The sequence below is a fragment of the Cherax quadricarinatus genome, chromosome 7, assembly GCF_038502225.1.
Source record: "Cherax quadricarinatus isolate ZL_2023a chromosome 7, ASM3850222v1, whole genome shotgun sequence".
NCBI lineage: Eukaryota > Metazoa > Arthropoda > Malacostraca > Decapoda > Parastacidae > Cherax > Cherax quadricarinatus.
In genome coordinates, this window is record NC_091298.1 from 6,689,087 (window position 1) to 6,703,195 (window position 14,109).

At 43.0% G+C, this 14,109-nt stretch overlaps 1 protein-coding gene across 2 annotated transcripts in view; it reads left to right on the forward strand.

The window, feature by feature from the left end:
• LOC138852335 (uncharacterized protein C12orf56-like) overlaps positions 1-14,109 on the forward strand; it is a 70,247-nt gene that overhangs the window by 50,228 nt on the left and 5,910 nt on the right. For both annotated transcript variants that reach the window (XM_070082244.1, XM_070082245.1), the window contains 4 exons: positions 7,645-7,833; positions 9,056-9,214; positions 12,024-12,167; positions 12,897-13,090. In XM_070082244.1, the coding sequence (XP_069938345.1) occupies positions 7,645-7,833; positions 9,056-9,214; positions 12,024-12,167; positions 12,897-13,090 (686 nt within the window). The remainder of the gene's footprint in view (positions 1-7,644; positions 7,834-9,055; positions 9,215-12,023; positions 12,168-12,896; positions 13,091-14,109) is intronic.

Genomic DNA, 14,109 nt, shown 5'->3' on the forward strand with positions numbered 1-14,109 from the left:
TTGAGAGAATGGGGAAGGAAAAAGAGATGGCAACGTTGAGGAAAGCACATAGGTAGAAAGGCTATAGGCTGCAGATGATATAGCAAACAAGTGTAAGTTAGAAATCATTATTATTATAATCGAGGGGGAAGTGCTAAACCAGTTAGAAGTCAGTGTGTGCATGTGTGCCCAGGAGCTAAAGGACCATGAGAGAGAGAGAGAGAGAGAGAGAGAGAGAGAGAGAGAGAGAGAGAGGGAGGGAGGGGGGGGGGGCAAAACAGGCTTGTCAGGGCATTGGAGGTGTCTGACATGAAAAATATATTCTGCCTCAATGGGACAATTAATTAAAAGATGACAGACATTATTATTATAATGAAGTGCTTATGGGAAAATGCCAAACCCATAAGATACACTGAACAGTCAGAATGGCTCTGTACTCCTTGTCAGCATGAGCTTGGAGGCTTTGAGCATCAGGTGTAGTGAGGTTTCTGCAACTAAGGTGTATAGTACATTATTATTATTATTATTAAAATAATAATCAAGGGAGAAGCGCTAAACCCGGTGGATTATACAGCGCCTGGGGGGGGGGGATGTGGAAGGCATTCAGGCTTAATTCGGGGAACTGGAGCACAGATTCAATTCCCTAAATCAAGAGCCCCTCACCAACATCAAGGAACCTTCCTTGAGGGGGGTGTATATTATTATTATAATCAAAAAGAAGCGCTAAGCCACAAGGGCTATACAGCGCTGCAGGGTAGGGAAGGAAGCAAGGGAATTGGATGGCAGAAGGGAGGGGGGATGATCAGCAGGTTACAGAAAACAGCGGGGCAGGGGATAGTACGGGGGTAGAGGGTAGCAAGAGATACAAGTAGAAAGGGCTGAAAGTATCAGAATTTGTGAAGTAAGTCAGTCGTTGTCAAAAAGTCAATGAGAGAGTCCGGATGAAAGGTGGGTCCATCAGCGAGAAGGGAAGGTAAAGAGAGAGCAGCGGGGCGAAGACGACGACAGAGGTAAATTCTGCGTGCTCGTTGATAAAGTGGGCAGTCCAACAGAATGTGGCTGACTGATAATGGAGCTTGGCAATTCTCACAGAGAGGAGCAAGACGCCTCTCCATGAGATATCCATGAGTAAGACGAGTATGGCCAATGCGAAGACGGGAGAGAGTAGTCTCCCAACCTCGACACTGGTGATAAGAAGACGGCCAGTAACCTATACTCGGTTTAATAGACTGAAGTTTGTTGCCGAGCATAGTAGACCAACGTTGTTGCCAACGGGTGTGAAGGTGGGAAGATATTACAGCAAAATAGTCCGTACATGGAATACCTCTATAAGAAACTGGTAGGTCATGTACTGCTGACCGCGCAGCAGTGTCTGCCTGTTCATTGCCCTGTACGTCAACATGACCAGGGACCCAACAAAAAACAATATCTTTATGCTTAGTAAAGATGCGGCGTAGCCAAAGTTGGATACGGAGGACTAAGGGGTGAGGTGTATCAAATTTTTGTATAGCCTGTAAAGCACTAAGGGAGTCTGAGACAACCACAAATGATGACACAGGCATAGATGCAATACGGATAAGTGCTGTAAGGATGGCATATAATTCAGCAGTAAAAATACTAGCTGAAGATAGTAAATGCCCTTGTACGACGCTGTCCGGAAACACTGCTGCGAATCCTACGCCGTCAGAAGACTTAGAGCCATCTGTGTACACAGCAGTGGCATGAGAATGGGAATGGAAGTGATCAAGAAAAAGAGAGCGGGAAGCCACCGTAGGCAGTTGAGCTTTCGAGCAAGGGAGTGAGAAAGAACAGACCCGAACAGCTGGAACTTCCCAGGGGGGTAGGGAAAAGTGAGATGCTACATGAACATATAAAGGTGGTAACTGAAGGGAAGACAAGAGTGAATGTAGGCGAAGAGAAAAGGGACGGAGCAAACAGGGGCGGCGAACGAATAAAGAATGTCTACTAATATCGGTGACGATTCTATAAATGGAAGGATTGTGTAGATCGTGAGAGCGTACATAGTAGCGAAGGCAATGGGCATCACGGCGATCAGACAAGGATGGAACATTCGCTTCTGCATAGAGGCTCTCAACAGGGGAAGAGCGAAAAGCACCAAGGCACAAACGTAAACCTTGGTGATGGATAGAGTTAAGGCTAGAGAGAGTAGCAGGAGAGGCCGCGGAATAAATCTGGTCACCATAATCGAGTTTCGATAAAACGAGGGCTGAATGTAGGCGAAGCAGAGTTCGACGATCAGCTCCCCAGGAAAGATGAGCAAGGGTTTTAAGAAGGTTTAGCCGGCTGTGACAAATTGCCTTCAGAGAGGTTATGTGAGGTTTCCAGGATAACCGACGGTCAAAGAGAAGGCCTAGAAACCTGACTGTATCACGTTCGGGGATACGGGAGCCATAGAGGTACAAAGGATGATCGGAGATAACAGAGCGTCTAGTGAAAGTAATTTGGTGAGTTTTGGTACTTGAAAATTTAAACCCATGCGTGGTGGCCCAAGTGGAAACACGGTCGACCGCATGCTGGAGAGAAACTGCAATAAGATGACAGTCAGCGCCTGCACAAGCAATAGCGAAGTCATCAACATAGAGTGATGACCAAACATTGGGTGGAAGAACAGAGGCCAAATCATTTATAGCAAGGAGAAAAAGTGTTGTGCTTAGAACACATCCCTGAGGGACACCTTCAGCTTGGACGAAGTCCGGGGAAAGAACATTATTGACTCGAACACGGAAATGTCTGTCAGTTAAAAAGTTCTTAAGGAAGGATGGTAGATTGCCTCGGAGGCCTAAGGAATGGGCCTGGGCCAAAATATTATACCTCCAAGTTGTGTCATATGCCTTCTCAAGGTCAAAAAATATGGCAATAACTGAGTGATTATTCGCAAAGGCATTACGAACATACGTATCCAAGCGAAGTAAGGGGTCTATGGTAGAACGACCCTTACGAAAGCCATATTGACTAGCGGAGAGACTGTTGTGTGTCTCTAAATACCACATTAAACGTCGATTTACGAGACGTTCCATCACTTTGCAAACTGCACTAGTAAGAGCGATGGGGCGATAGTGGGAGGCATCATGTCCAGTAGTACCCGGTTTGCGGAAAGGAAGAACAATGGCAGATTTCCACAGCTGGGGAAGAACTCCTTGTGCCCAAATAAGATTGAAGAGGTGTAAGAGGACTACAAGGGCTGACCGATGTAAATGTTGTAACATACGAATATGAATGTCGTCAGGCCCAGCTGCCGATGATCGGCAAGCTGAGAGCGTTGCCTCCAGTTCTTGAAGTGTAAAAGGCACATTATACTGTTCTTCTCTGAGAGAAGAAAAGTCCAAGGGCACTAACTCTCTGGCAGACTTTGAGGAAAGAAACGAGGGGCATAGATGGAGCCCTCGGGAAATACGGACCAGATGTGTGCCAAGTTCAATGGCAACGTCGAGAGGGTTTGCTACATCAACACCAGCGACCCGTAGAACAGGAGCTGGGTCAGGAGAGTATTTACCACTCAATTTCCTCACTTTTTTCCAGACTGCACTCATAGAAGAAGCAGAGGTGATGGTGGAAACATAGTCTCGCCAACAAGTGCGTTTAGCTTCACGGATGACACGGCGAGCGATCGCACGCTTCTGCTTAAAATCAAGAAGTCTCTCAGCGGTTCTATTGTACCGGTACCTGCCCCATGCAGCACGCTTCAAACGTACTGCACGAGCACAAGCGGGAGACCACCAAGGCACGCACTTCTGAGAATGCCTGCCTGAGGTTTGGGGTATAGAATGAGAAGCTGCGGTATAAACTGACGTCGAGAAGATGTGTAGGAGCTCATCAATGGAGGATGAAGAAGGAACCTCACTAAAAGCAGTGAGGTGTGAGTAAAGATCCCAATTTGCCCGATCAAACTGCCAGCGAGGGCTACGGAAAGGTGGTGAATAGGAAGGAGAAGTAAGAATGATCGGAAAATGATCGCTGTCATGTAAGTCTGGTAGAACAGACCAGGTGAAGTCTAGTGCAGTGGAGGAAGAGCAGACTGATAGATCGATGCAAGAGAGAGTATGAGTACGAGGATCAAAATGGGTGGGAGTACCCGTATTTAAAACATGGAGGGGGTGAGAGGCAAGAAAAGCCTCCAACTGAATGCCACGTGAGTCACAATGAGACCCCCCCCAGAGGAAATGGTGGGCATTAAAATCACCAAGTAACAGAAGTGGTGGTGGTAAGGATGAAACAAGAAAGGCAAAGTCTGGGATAGAAAATGCTCGAGAAGGAGAGAGATATAAAGAACATATTGTAAACCACTTATTCAAGTGGATACGGGCTGCAGTGTAATGCAGCGATGTATGGACAAATAGTTGACAGTACGGAATATCATTGCGTAGAAGAAGGGCACTTTCATTAAAGGTCCCATCTGAGAAAGGATCCGAAGAATACAATAAATTATAGCCTGAGATAGGTTGGAAAACAGCCGAGTTTAATTTTGGTTCTTGTAAGCAAGCACCAACAGGGGAAAACCTGGAAAGCAACATCTGAAGCTCACCCCGATTACCCCTGAGGCCGCGGATATTCCACTGTAAATAGGCCATGATTGGCGATGAAGAAAATATCAGGAATCTGTAGGTAAAGGCACCTACGGACTAGAGGGGTTAGAAAAGTCAACGTGTGGTGGCATTGGAAGATGTTCAAGTAGCGAAGGAACGGAGCGTTGCGAAGAATGGGGTTGTGAAGATGGAGGAGAGGGAAGAGAAGGAACAGGAAGTGAATCAGTGTCCATTGAAGGTTTAGTCTCTGCAATATATTCTGAAATGGCTTCAAGTGTTTCTGAATTCAAAGATGTATGGGAGACCATATTGGAGATAGGAGGAGGAGGGTGAGTAAAGATTGGGACAGTAATGGACTGTACCAAAGTAGAGGGGGAGGGAAAAGTGTAAGGGACTGGAGATGAAGTGTGGGGGGGGACAGAAGAGGCAGAAACCTGGGAGGTGACAGAAGAGGGAGAAACTTGGGAGGGGACGGGGGTGGAAGGCATAGTACGAGGAGGAGGGTGAATCTCCACACTTGTAATAGAGCCAGAGAGAGGGGAAGAACTAGGTACAGAGACTGGAAAGGTAAAGTGTGGAGGCGGAAGAAGGGAAGGAAGGGGCAAAGAAGATTTGAGCAATGTGGATTTTTTGGACTTCTGAGTAGAGGGGCGATTGGTATTAGGTGTCGTACGAGGTCTTGTCGATACTGGGGCTTGTGAGGAAGGACGCGAAGATGTGAGAACAGACTGAGTTGTAGTCGGGACGTCAGAGCCAAGGACAGCAAAAGGATTAGATGCCGTAGTGGCTATGGGAGGGGTAACAACAGAGGAGGCTGCAGAAGATGGGACCCCAGAAGTGGGGGGACGTTTGGAAACACGAGAATAAGAAACACGGGGTAGTCTCCCTTGGAGGCGGAGATGAGTAACTGCCATAGCATAAGGGAGACCTTCTGCCTCTTTGAGGCAACGGATTTCACGTTCATTTAAGTAGACCTGGCAACGGCGGGAGTACGAAGGGTGAGCTTCATTACAATTAAGGCAAGATGGAGGTTGACTGCAAGATGTATTAGAATGGTTGTCGGCACCACAGACTGGGCATTCGGCCATAGATCTGCAATATTTCGCTGGGTGACCAAAACGCCAGCAATTTCTACATTGTTGCGGTGTAGGTATCACCTTTCGAACTTGTAACCGATGTCCCGCGACATATACAGAGGACGGGAGTTCTCGGCTGTCAAAAGTTAAACGAGCCACATTGCAAGGGTAACGTCTCCGCCCCCGGGCAGGAAGGACATAAGTGTCTACTTTGAGGATTGGGAGATCCTGGAGTTCCAGCTGTTCAAAAATGTCATTGCCACATGACTGGAAATTCTGTTGGACTATCGTATGGGGCAGAATGACAGTACCACTACAAGAATTGAGAGAAAGATGTTTTTCAATAGTGATAGGAGTAGTATCGATATTCGAAAGGAGAGAAAGATCATGAGCTTGGGTAGCATTCTGGACAGTGACGATGCGCGTACCGCTCTTGAGAGCGTGAAATGAAATATCTCTGCCAACATGACGCAGGAGCGCTTTGGCAATACTATGGTCAGAAAGGTAGGCAGAAGAAGAAGTTGGTCTTAAAGTAAAGAATTTAGTCCATTGTGTGGTCCGAAACTGAGCGTGGAGAGGGAGTGCTTGACGTGTCGGTCGTTTCCGAGTAGAATGGGAAGGTAACGACGGAGCATCATCAGGAGATTGACGTTGGCGTTTAGGAGTAGGACCGGAGTTGGTCCGGCATGAAATGGGTGGGCGATTCGAAAATTGCCGTACCGTAGAGGGAGAAGCCGGAAGCATAGTCAAAGGAGAGCGGAGTTCAGACAAATCGAAGGAGTCAGTCGAAGCCCCGGTACCTGAAGCGGGTGAGGAAACAGCACCAGCAAGAGGTACAGGGGCATCAGGAGTGTCCGAAGAGTGGTCTAAACACAAGGCAGGGTCAGAATGGGGTGCGGTATCAAGAAGGGGCCCGGGGGTAGTGGTTTCATGGACTAGGGCTGCCATGGTTAGGTTACTCCTTTGCTTTTTGTTTTTAAGAAAAAAAAAGAAAGAAGAAAAGAAAATAAAAACAAAAAAAAGAATAAAAAAAGGGGGGGAGCGGGGAGGAATAGTTCCCAGGAGGAATGAAAGGGCCGGAAATCTCCCTCCGCGCCCAAGAGGACTCGACACCGCTAGTAGCGCAGATGCAGCATGGAACCCGTGCCATACCCTACCCTTCATGCCAGTAAACCAGCAATCCGGGATAGCAACCTCACATCTGCCGAGCTACCTCGGTGGACAAAAGAGAGGGCGGCCGGATATCCGCCACAAAGCATACCTCCTTCAGCCACCACCCCCGGAATCCGAAAGGTGGCTTCCAGAGATACACCCGTCGCCCAAAAGACACCCAAAGCTACTCCGGGATACCGGAGAGGGATCGGGACATCCCTAGGCAATCCAGATTCCACGGCAAACTACGCCACCGCCAAGAAACCTCAACGGAATGGGATCGACCCCGGTGTCCTTTCCCCTACCTAGGAACTAGCGCGCCTGTGGGAGAAATCACGAAGGCTAAAAAGAGGAAGGGCAAAAGGGAGGGGTGAGGAGGAGGAGGAGGAATGGAAAAAGGGGAGGATGGGGAGGATGGGATAGGGGAGGGGAGAATGGGGGGTAATTAGGTTCGGTCTGAGGAAGAAGACCGACAGGGCTAATTCCTCAGACCAAGAGCCTCTTCACCACGCCAAGGAGCCCCCCTTGAAGAGGAGGGGGGTGTATAGTACAGCACATTATAATAATCAAAACTGATTGCTAAACCCACATGGGTCATATAGTGCTGCATAGTATATCACAATGTAATTTTTATTTAAGAAGGTTGGTCCCCTCTCAGGCGGTTCCTTGACATCAGTGAGGGGTTCTAGATCAAAGGAATTCGACTTGTGCTTTCCTTCCCTGGGGTGAACACGAATGCCTCCCATTCTCCAAAGTACTGTATGATCCCTATGGGTTTAGAACTTTCCCCAAGAATTTACTACTAAAGTTTGATGTTTTAATGGAAATTTTTGTTCTGTATAAAGTGTAATAAAACAGAGAATCTGCTTAACATGTTTATTTTTTCACTTCAGGATCCTGTTGTTATAAGTATTCTGACCAACTTCATTACAAAATATATGAGGATCTCTCTTAGTCCTCAAAGATCAGAAAATGCAGAAGAACTGCAAGTGAGGCAAGATGAGTTGGAAATGTTGGCACTAACACTGGAAACACTGGCCTCTTGTCTCAGAGGAACTCAACGATGTCCTTTCAAAATGAAGGTAAAATATATTTAAGGTTTCTGCTGGCAATCATTCTTTATTTTCATTGCATAGTAAAGTACATTCCTAAATATTTTATTGGCAAAATGTGATGGAATTCAAGAATTAAATGGTTAGGGAATTATTGAAAGAATATAAATACTGAAATCAGTACCATGCAAGCCTGAAACAAAGATTAATATAGGAGGGAGAAGCAAATGAGAGAAAAGTGACTGAATTATTACAAATTATTACAGGGAATTATTACAAAACAAATGTTACTAAGCAAATAATAAAAGGACTGCATAAATCCCATGGGAGTTAATTATGACCCTAAATAAAGAACAAATTTAAACTTATGGCTGCTGAAATTATATAAATCTTAAGAAGTGTATGTGGTACAAGGTGTGAAGGAATAACCAAATAGTGGATTATATGAAATATGTGATATGGCAAAAAAAGTAGAGGTAAACTGTGTCATAAGAAATACCTGAAAGATTGTTCAGACAGATGGAGAGACTGAATGATTGATAATCTTGAGATACCATACATAAATAAATAGGTATGATACTGAATGATGGTAGACACAAATGCAACTATACTGAATTTTTTACTGACCATGTTTCAATCCACTTGACTTGATGCAGTTCACTTGTGTGGACAAAGTTGCCAATAATGGATTCAATATAACTGCATTTGTGTCCCTTTACCACAAGAGTAAAATGCAAGAGTTTTAATGTTTACATGGAAGAGATCAAGTGGAGGAATGATGATATAAGGGGTATAGAGCAGACCAAGTCATGTATAGAAAGGAGACTGGAGAGATTTATTGGAGAAATGCTTCCTGGTGGAACAAGGTAAGAGAAACAAAAAAATACAAAGTACATTCATTAATTCCATTGAAATGAAAATAAACAAGTTTTCCCATGAGATCATCTGTAGTTTCTATATCAGTTGAAAATACTACGGAATAATAGCATACAGTCTGGTTAGCCTGGGCTCCCAGGAGAGGTTTGAGATATTTACTGTTTAGAGCAACATCTAAACTGTTGTATCTGTGCACCTCTGGCAAAACTGTGATAGCATGAATGATGGTAAAAGTTTCTTTTTCGGGTCACCCTGCCTCAGTGGGAGACGGCCTGCATGTTAAAGCCCTTCTTACATTTTCTTCTTTTTTAGCACTAGAATAGATTAAGATTACCATTTTCTCTTCATGTGAATATGCACTGTATTGTGTTTACAGACATTAAAACAGAACAAATATGAATGTTTACGAAACCTGATAAACGAGACGATGAAAACACCTGAGATTCCAGCTGGCTATAAACTGACTTGTGGACGCTGGCTAACTGACTTTAGGGAACTTTCATCTCGTGCCTGGGAAAATCTCCCAGAAAAAGAGGTTAGTATGCTTTTTATATAATACAAGTATACCTGGTAAAGTGTATGGTAGTTATTATTGAAAGAATTAAGCGTAGGATGGAGAGCAAGATAGCAGATGAACAGGGAGGCTTTAGGAAAGGTAAGGGGTGTGCAGACCAATTATTTGCAGTGAAACATATAGGTGAACAGTATTTAGATAAGGGTAAAGAGGTTTTTGTGGCATTTATGGATTTGGAAAAGGCATATGATAAGGTGGATAGGGGGGCAATGTGGCAGATGTATGGAATAGAAGGTAGGTTATTGAAAGCAGTGAAGTCTTTACAAGGATAGCGAGGCTTAGGTTATAGTATGTAGGTGAGAGGGAAATTATTTCCCAATAAAAGTAGGCCTTAGACAGGGATGTGTGATGTCACCATGGTTATTCAATATATTTGTAGATTGGTTAGTAAAAGAAGTGAATGCTCGGATGTTGGCAACAGGTGTGGAGTTAAGATAAAAAATCTAATATTAACGAAGTGGGAGTTATCACAGTTGCTCTTTACTGATGACACTGTGCTTTTGGGGAGATTCTGAAGAGAAGTTACAGAGGTGGGTTGATGAGTTTGGTAGGGTATGTAAATGAAGGATATTGAAAGTGAATACAGGAAAGAGTAAGGTTATAAGGATAACAATAAGATTAGGTGATGAAAGATTGGATATCAGATTGGAGGGAGAGAGTATGGAGGAGGTGAATGTATTCAGATATTTGGGAGTGGACATTTCAGCAGATGGGTCTATGAAAGATGAAGTAAATCATAGAACTGACAAGGGGAAAAAGGCAAGTGCTGCACTGAAGAGTCTGTGGAGACAAAGAACTTTATTCTTGAAAGCAAAGAGGGGAATGTATAAGAGCATAGTTATACCAACACTCTCGTATGGGTATGAGGCATGGGTTGTAAATGTCACAAGAAGGCTGGAGGCAGTGGAGATGTCATGTCTGCGGGCAATGTGTGAGAGAGAATCCGTAGTTTGGAGATTAGGAGGAGGTATGGGATTACCAAAACTATTATCCAGAGGGCTGAGAAGTGGTTATGGAGAGGGTTTGGACATGCAGAAAGAATGGAACAAAATAGAATGACTTCGAGAGTGTATAAATCTGTAGTGGAGGGAAGGCAGGGTAGGGATCGGCCTATGAAAGGTTGGAGGGAGGGGGTAAAGGAGATTTTGTGTGTGAGGGGCTTGGACTTCCAGTAAGCATGCGTGAGCGTGTTAGTAGCAAATGGAGACAAATGGTTTTTAGGATTTGATGGGTTGTTGGAGTGTAAGCAAAGTAACATTTTTGAAGGGATTCAGGGAAACCGGCAGGCCAGACTTGATTCCTAAAGATGAGAAGTACAGTGCCAGCACTCTGAAGGAGGGGTGTTAATGTTGCAGTTTTATAACTAGTATAAGGTAAGCATGCCTCTGGCAAGACAATGATGGAGTGAATGATGCTGAAAGTTTTTCTTTTTCAGGCCATCCTGCCTTGGTGGGAAATGGCCGATGTGTTAATAAATAAAAAAAAAATTAAAGATTAACCCTTTGACTGTCGCAACCCCCAATCCTGAGGTGTCTCCTGGTGTCGCAAAATTTAAAAAAAAAATTATTTTTTCTTATGAAATGATAGAGAATCTTTTCCCGATTGTAATGACACCAAAAAAAACAAAATTTGATGGAAAACTGGCGGAATTATGCTCTCGCAAAGTTAGCGACCTCGGCGCTGTTTACAAATCGGCGATTTTGCCCACTTTGAGCCCTATTTTCGGCTAATTCCATTGTTCCAGTCGCCCAAACTCATAGCTATTTCTTTAGAACTCCATTTTTTCTATCGATTGAGTACAAGAAACTGCCCATTTACCGATTTCAACTACCTAATAATGTGGTCAGAAATTTGCAATTTGGCCAATTTCACGAAAACTAAAAAATATGACAATTTCAAAATAAGGTCCAGAATGAACAATGCAGACATTCCTGGCTCTAAAATAACATTTTTCTTTGCTCATCAGTCATGTCTCCAGGCTCCTCTGATATTACTCTTGCTTTCTATTTTGAATTTTTATTCAAACAAAAGATAGAAGACTTACTATTATGCAGACTGCTGCAATACTGTAATAATTGTATAAATAACATCAACCCATTCATTACTGCATATTAGAATGGCTAGTTGGACATTTATTGGACAATGGCATCATTTGTTTACTTTTGAACATTGGCAAAAATCAAACATTTCCCCTACTTTGAGCTCCATTTCTAGGTTCTTTTTATAGTAAAATCAATCAAAATCACCTCTATTTCTATAACATGTTTTCCATTCTATCAAATGAGACCAAGAAAACGAAAATACAACCATAAATACTATACGAAAATAGACCACAAAGTCGGCATTTTAATTAAAAAAAACGGTCTGAGTTTTTTTTTTCTCATTATGCACTGCGTGCTCCAGGATTTTTTTTATATGGTGCACACTGACCACACAGACCCATTCTCTCACATGTGGGCCTACCAGCTTTCTCCTGCTTGATTTGAAGCCGCTAGAATTTGAGTATATATACGTCAAACACGGTACCTCATAAGACGTATATATACGGCCGCGACAGTCAAAGGGTTAAAGCTCATTTTGAGGTTTTTGCTTTTGGTTTTCATCCCAGCTTCAATAAAATTTAATTGAAATGTGTAATTTAAGAAATTAACTTATCATGAAATGCAGTAATATTAACATTTTTACCATTCGGTCACATTTTTCATGAACAGGTAATGAGAATTATCACGTTGTTCAGTCTTACAAATTATCATAAATCGTACTTTTTCAGCTTCTGAAACTTGTACAAGAGGTGACACATACAAGTACCAGTGCCCTTTATGAGCTGCTGGGTACAGTTAATGAACTCTCTTGGGAATGTGGTGTTCAGCCACATATTGATGAAGCCATACCCAGCCTAACTACTCTTTTACAAGTAAGAAATTCAAGTACACTATGATGCTTTATCTTTACATAAATGATATAAATCAAAATCACACACATACACATGCATTACTAGAATTAGTATTCTGATATTTCTGAGAATGAAAGAGATACATGTGCCCCACAAAGCAATTTTGAAAATTCAAGTTTAATTCAACCACTAAAACTGCTGAATTCATGGAAAATCTAAACCCTTAAGGGTTTACCACTTTGTATGAATATAACAGTTTTGTGAAAAGTGTTACACCCATAAGGTTTGGTCAGTGCTACATGTAACCATTGATGCCAAGATGTACAGATAAGGAAAACAAATGTAAACTACATTACACTGAAGACTACAAAGATTTTGAGTCAAATATTGCAGGAGCTAATATATACATACATACAGTATATATCTTCTAATTAGGCATTTATCCATGGAAGGGGAGAGTAGTTCCAATGTCTTGGATCAAGAGCCTTGCACTGGCATCTAGGTATCCCTGGAAAGGCCTCCCATGGGTAGCCCCATCCAGTGCAACCAGAGGCACTGACAAAGACCTCACAAATACACTCTGGTCTTACACATGGAATGGACAGCTATCTTGTCTAGTGAGCTACAGTAGTCCATAAAATATGCAAGTGCTCAGACCTGCTTGTAAATATAACACATAAAAGTTTATTAAGAGAATATAATGTGCTTAAAAAAAATATGTAGAATATTCTGCAACATCTTTCTCTACAGCATGTGCCAGTTGAAGGATGGCTGTCCCACAGTGTGCCACAGCTGCTGTCTTTGCTGCATCCTGAACGTAGTGGTGACACGAGCGAGTGTGATGCTCCACTTATCCACCAGTACTGCAGTGTTCTGGCTACCTTCCTCCACCATAGCCCTCGAGCACTCCAGTACTGCATTGCAAACTATGCAGAAGAACTTCGGTATGAGACTACTCTTGTTTGGGTCACTTTTGTCTTATACACTGCAATAATACATTACTTAAATGAATTCTGTAACAGCTACAAGTGGAAGCCACTGCAATTGTAATGGTTTGCCTTGTTAATTCTCTTTGCTGTAAAATATTATGATAGAAAGATGCCATCAGTTGGTGCATCAAACGACATATATTGTAGTCCTCTATTTTAACAGTATAATGTTTCACCCAACATTGGGCTTTATCCAGTACATATCAGATATGAGAGGCAATGTCTTGTATAGTCCACAGGGAATGATAGCCCATGCTTAAAAGTTGCATGTTGAGATATAAGTAAAGCTCCTCAAAAGTAGATGGAGTACTGGCCTTCAGTAGTCCATTGGTTTAATACAAGTGCATGACAGGAGCAGACAAAGCAAATATCCTATGGCCTTCTTTGATGGTGTTTGGTTGAACAGATGATCCCATGGAGTACTGGCCTTCAGTAGTCCATTGGTTTAATACAAGTGCATGACAGGAGCAGACAAAGCAAATATCCTATGGCCTTCTTTGATGGTGTTTGGTTGAACAGATGATCCCATGGATCATCTCAGTTTGTGTTCCTGGTACAGTAGTTCACCTTGTAGGTTAATTTAATAACCACTGATTTCAGATATCTACCAAATATGTCATGCTCCAGGTACTGAAGAACAGTTTTGTCCCATGCCATGGGACAAAGGTGAACTTTGGTACCAGGAACACAACAAACTGAGATGATGCCTGGAATCATCAGTTTATTAAACTAACCAACACTATTAAACATAGCAATGGAATGTGTAGCACATACAGAACCAAGTCTAGACCAGTAGGTCTCCTGCAGTCCATCTATGTTTGAGTAGCTGTATTTACACCTAAGCATGCAACTCCTAAGCATGTATCATCACTTTCTTTGGCTTATACAAATTACTCTCTTGTATGTGCTATGTACTGTACTTGATAACACCCATTGTTGAATGAAACATAAAAGTAATTACACAGCATCTGTGT